This window comes from Frieseomelitta varia, unplaced genomic scaffold (assembly GCF_011392965.1).
Source record: "Frieseomelitta varia isolate USP_RPSP 00005682 unplaced genomic scaffold, Fvar_1.2 scaffold_356, whole genome shotgun sequence".
Classification (NCBI taxonomy): Eukaryota; Metazoa; Arthropoda; class Insecta; order Hymenoptera; family Apidae; genus Frieseomelitta; species Frieseomelitta varia.
Window position 1 is genome coordinate 135,854 of NW_025110097.1, and position 6,000 is coordinate 141,853.

The window sequence follows — 6,000 nt, forward strand, 5'->3', positions numbered from 1 at the left end:
ACAAGTGTTGAAACTTAAGAATTTCGCCACTTTATTTACAATCTATTTTATTTACAATCTAATTGCCTAAAGAAATAAAAATTGATGGCTTATTTATAATGCATTGATGGTAAAAAAATTTTTTTTATTTACCAAAAATTAGTTCTTTTGAATGAAAATGAAAAAAATCTCAGATTTTATTAATATCTTCTTTAAATATTAAATATTAAATATTAAATGATACAATTAAACTTCAGTCATTTGATAATTTATTTAAGACAGTTTATACAACAGTTTATACTGTGTTCTGCGTAATAGCTCGTATATGTATATGTTCATCGTCTTGGATATTTCAAATAATCTTGCGAAAGAAAAAGAGAAAAAGAAGGAAAAAAAAAATTGGAATACATATGGAGAAATACGTAAAATACATGTAAGTATTCATGTTTTGGAATACACGAACACTTTTTATATTCAGTTACAAGATATCATTTGTATTTAAGGTAGATGTAGAATAAAAACTCGAATAGAAATAATTTTTTAAAGTTATATTGGCTTTATTCGGAATTCTTTTTTATTGAAAAAATTTCTTTTGATAGTTTATTATATTGTATAAAAAATTGGGCTAACCCATTCTTCTTGATAAATATTTCTTTAAAATGATAGGAAACCACAATTTATTCCATTTTTTGATTTATGTGAAAAGATTTATTAGATAGAAATTTAATTTATCTTATATTCTTTTTATGTTTAAATAATGTTTTTATTCTCAATTACATCTCGAATCAACTGGCCAATGTTCATTTAATCATAGTAATATTCTCTCTATATTGATATTAATAATATTTTGTTCTTAATGATATCTTTTTTTGATAATAATTACAAAAATTAAGGCGCAATTGAAAATATTAAAATTTTTCATTACTTAGATAATTGAGAAAAGTTATTTATTTCGATAATTTCAATTAATTTTCAATTTGTATTTTTTTCGATTTTTTATTTTTCTTAGAATTATAACATTTTAGGTTAGAATTGAAATTGAATCGAAATTTTTCAAGAGGAAATGGAATAGAAATCTTCTAAAAGAAATCTTTTAATAAATGTATCATATTTTAATAAATGTACATAGTTTTCATCTTTATGTTCTTTTATTTTGTATGCTTTATGCAACATCGTGATTGAATTTTTAAAAATTATATCAATTATCTTATTTAACAATCATGTTAAAAAACGAATTATAATTAAAGATTTTATTGTTATAATATTCAAATTTAAAATTGTTAGAAAGTTTATGTATATTGCATTATTTTATTGTGCGCAAAAATCTACGCATATAGTCCCATTAAGTTTGTCAGCGTGACTAATTCAGGATTCTGTTGTGTGTTTGGAACGCGTGGAAGCTCTAATCGGAAGAGCAGGGCCTTTTCTACTGACCATCCCAATCCCAATACTAATTATCATGTAAGTATTCATTCGATATTGATTTAGTTTAGTGTTGCTTTTGCCTTCTTCTATAGGACATTTTTTTGCGTGTAAAGGACATGAACGCAACCAAATTTTCTATCATTTCTTTTAACTTTCACCATGCATCATGCATGGAAAATCAATATCTTATATACTATCTCGTAATTCTTGATTTGGTTTTGTGGGCCCTTTTCTAGATATTTTGCAAATGAAACAAATTTCTAATTCAATCACAATCACAATCACAATCACAATCACAATCACAGCGCTTTTCTCAGCTTTATCTATCTATCTATCTATGTACCTATCATTTCCTTTTTTTCCTTTCTTTTCTTTTTTCACATGTTTGTCCAAGTTTTCCTTGTGTTTAGATATATTTTCTTCTTTTAATTTTTACTATTCTTTTATACTCTGTACTCTTATTCTTCAAACTACTTATTTCCAGATTTTAGGATATTTAACTTTTTTAAAAATACAACTTATAATTTTGTTTTGCTTTCTCTGTACCAATTTTTACGTTGTATATTTATTTGTAGTATATGTGAAATACGTACATTTGTTTTTTTGAAAATTTATATGTCTTTATAAGTTTGTAAATCTTGTAAGTCTCTCTTGCATGTTACTGTATCATTAGATGTACGTCTTTATATTTTCTTTTTTTTTTTTTATTTAATATATGCTACCAATTATTGTTTTTTGTTTCTTGGTTGCATCATCTATTATAATAACATATATATTTTCCTCATTTTGCATTCCATTCTTAATCTGCATATGTATTTCAGTTCAATTTTGAGGCAACGGTTTTCTGTTGCAGTATCGGCAAGCAGTTAAATCACCGCAACCACTTGCATTTCAACAGAAGCAGAGATCTTTTCTGACCTTTGGGTTCGGTGCGGGACCAGCTAGAAGGGAGTCTCATGTAAATGTTAACGTAACACCAACGAGTCACGATCTAGCTTCTGACACCCCCGAAATACGTAAATACAAGAAACGATTCAACAGTGAAATTCTCTGTGCTGCACTTTGGGGTAAATGCATTATAGAATTATATAAAGAATATTTTAAGAATAATCTATAAACATTATCTTACATTATTTTATCTAATGCTTCATAATTAAGTCAACATTTAAATATTTGCAGGAGTTAATCTACTAATTGGCACTGAGAACGGACTTGTGTTGTTGGATAGAAGTGGTCAAGGCAAAGTATATCAGTTAATAAGTAGAAGACGGTTTCAACAAATGGAAGTTCTTGAAGGACAAAATATTTTGGTAACAATTAGTGGAAAAAAGAATCGAGTACGGGTATATTATCTTTCTTGGCTTAAAAGTAAAATCTTGCGAACCGATGGACATAGCGATGTAAGTTGCTTTTTGCTGATTGATTAATTTAATATACATATGTTATCTATATATATTAAAATGAGTTTAATATACCTGAATGTTCTTTTATATTGTAGCAAGTTGAACGACGTAATGGCTGGATTAATGTTGGCGATCTTCAAGGTGCAGTACATTTTAAAATAGTCAAATACGAGAGAATAAAATTTCTTGTCATTGCACTAAAAGATTCCATAGAAATTTACGCTTGGGCACCAAAACCTTATCATAAGTTCATGGCTTTTAAGTCATTTGGCGAACTAGCGCATAGACCATTACTTGTTGATCTTACTATAGAGGAAGGTACAAGATTGAAAGTTATTTATGGCAGTGCTGATGGTTTCCATGCCGTTGATTTGGATTCAGCTACGGTTTATGATATTTATCTGCCAAAACACGTAAGAAAATATTTGAATAATAAGAATTTAAAATAGTTGATATTTTTTCTCATGTATTTAAATTAAGAAGTTCGAAAGGATATTTAGAATAAGAGATTCGTTCTTAATTACAGACTCAGGGTCCTATTTGTCCACATTGCATCGTGGCATTGCCAAATAGTAATGGCATGCAGTTACTGCTTTGTTATGATAACGAGGGTGTATATGTAAACACTTACGGTAGACTTTCCAAGACCATGGTTCTTCAATGGGGCGAAATGCCTACTAGTGTTGCATACATTGGTACCGGACAAATTATGGGCTGGGGTAACAAAGCTATTGAGATTAGAAGCGTAGAAAGTGGACATCTTGATGGTGTGTTCATGCATAAGAAAGCTCAACGGCTCAAGTTCCTTTGCGAGCGTAATGATAAGGTACGTATGTGTATATTCATATATATATATATGTTATTATATAAATAAAGTATTGATACAACAGGATGCGACCAAATATTGTATATAAGCAGGAGGGATGTGATTCCTTGTGAAAGAGTAGTAAAAAAATTAATAAAAAGTTATTTTTTTTGTAATTATTGTTTTCTATCATGTTTTATTAAATTAATTAAATTTAAATATATTTGATAAATTTTCAAACTTGATTTTCTCGGAAACTGAGCCTCTTATTTTTTCATAAAGAATCGCATTCTATACGACAGTGTTTCTCAATCTTTATGGAATTACAGTCCTTGAAGTCTTTTTTTTTTTGGGATAACTCTCAACTCGTGAATATTTTTTCAATTTTTTTTTAAATAGCACTTTATAAATAATTATATACTATTGAAAGAATTAGAGTCTTATCAAAACTGATTAAATTTGAAAAGTTTATTTGAGTTAATAAGACTTTTGTTGCTGTTTTTTTATTTAGCTTGTTAATTTTAGGATAAATTGAAATGATAGCTAAACGGAGACAGTCAGAAAGTTATAAGCGGATGGTCTGTTTCATTTTAGTCAAAAATGTGGTGGAAAAAACGAAGAAAAAAATTTCATTTTCTTGTAAATTTAAATATTTACTTTTCATTGTTATTCAGAATTTCGAATTTATAGAATTAACATTATACCATCCGGGACATCGCATGCAAAATCATTGAATAAATACTAAAAGCATACCATTTGTGTCGTGTATAAGGCTAAATATAAGTTATAGACTGCACTCACACAGGATTATATCAGCAGATTTTCTTGTTTCTAATTGTTAAAAAGCCTTGCTGACACCAACGATCACTGAGTCGTATCCTGTCTAAACATCTCGGTACAATCTACAAACCATCTGTAGAATAACCTCTACATATAATCGGCAATAGAACTTAGTTTTTGAAATGTTCGCAGAAAACTGTCGATATTAACACATATTTCTGCACGCCAAATGCTAAAAAATCTAAAGAATTTCTAACTTTTCAAAAATAGTTACAACTTGCGTCCATATCATAAATTGTCTTTGTTATTGGTCTTAATATCATTACTAGCTTGAAAATGAAGTTTAATTGTTTGAAGGCTTCATTGTTTCATTACAATTTATGTGGTGTCGGATATCTGTATCTTATTCATACTCTTCTTCTCTTTCTGTTTCTCTCAGAATCATTTTCAGAAATAACCAGTTGAGATAAGCATTTAGATTACTCAGCGTTCTAAGCAACGGACGTTAAAGTGGATCTTATTGTATATTTCTCCGAACATTTGTACTATAAAATATCTATTCACGAAAAATTCAAAGAGAACTTCTTGCGGCTCAGCGATTGAGAAACACTGTTACATGTATAATATAATTTCACTTTTCAATAATGTATCTATTTTCAATAATCCAGCTTCATATTACGTTTGTTTATTTTAGGTATTTTTCTCGTCAGCTAAAGGCGGAAGTGCATGCCAGATTTACTTCATGACATTAAATAAACCTGGCATGGCTAACTGGTGATCCCGAATAAGGCCAAATCTGGCCCTCAAATTATCTTTACAAATAAGGACACAAAATCTTTCTCGTGTATCGAGATATGCATCATCGCCATTCATGTTAATTCGTTCTTCACTGCCAGGATTTAACGCCATGGAGAGCAGACAATGTTATTATTGGAATCAACAACATTATCAATATCATTTTCAGTCTTATTACAATTGTCATTATTATCATTATTATCGTCGACGTTGTCTTCGTCGTCGTCGTTTTCTTCGTCTTCTTCGCTATTATCGACGTCGTCGTCGCCGCCGACGATGTTATCATTGTTATCGTCATCGTCATCGTCATCACCGTTACTACTACCATCACCACCATCACCATCATCACCACTTTCACCATTATCACCACTATCATCATCACCACCATCAGCATCGTCGTCGCCGCCATCATCATCATTACCATCACCACCATCACCACCATCATCACCATCATCACCACCATCACCATCATCATCATCATCATCATCATCATCATCATCATCATCATCATCACCACTACCATCATCATCATCATCATCACCACCATCACCACCGCCCTCACTTTCACCATAACTATTATTATTTTTATTCACAAGACCATTATAATCTATATCGATATGTTTGCTCGAGTAATTGCACATTAGTAGAAAAACGTCAACTGTTCAATGAAGGGTCTCAACAATATCTTCGATTGTTTTTACAAAGCATACAAGGAAAACTAATATTTGTAAATCATTTCATTTCAAAAATATTTTTGTGTTTTTTTAACTATTCATCTTACGTGATGCAACTTAGCATATAAAAAAATGGTTC

At 29.8% G+C, this 6,000-nt stretch overlaps 1 protein-coding gene across 13 annotated transcripts in view; it reads left to right on the forward strand.

Annotated features, from left to right (window-relative positions):
- The window catches only part of LOC122530821 (serine/threonine-protein kinase mig-15), a 123,281-nt gene extending 117,937 nt beyond the window's left edge, over positions 1-5,344 (forward strand). For 11 of the 13 annotated variants that reach the window (XM_043658140.1, XM_043658144.1, XM_043658145.1 and 8 more), the window contains 5 exons: positions 2,258-2,471; positions 2,584-2,804; positions 2,903-3,220; positions 3,334-3,633; positions 5,087-5,344. In XM_043658140.1, coding sequence (XP_043514075.1) covers positions 2,258-2,471; positions 2,584-2,804; positions 2,903-3,220; positions 3,334-3,633; positions 5,087-5,170 — 1,137 coding nt within the window. In that variant the 3' untranslated portion in view covers positions 5,171-5,344. The remainder of the gene's footprint in view (positions 1-2,257; positions 2,472-2,583; positions 2,805-2,902; positions 3,221-3,333; positions 3,634-5,086) is intronic. The other 2 variants (XM_043658147.1, XM_043658154.1) reach the window with 1 other exon arrangement.
- Positions 5,345-6,000: the final 656 nt, after the last annotated feature.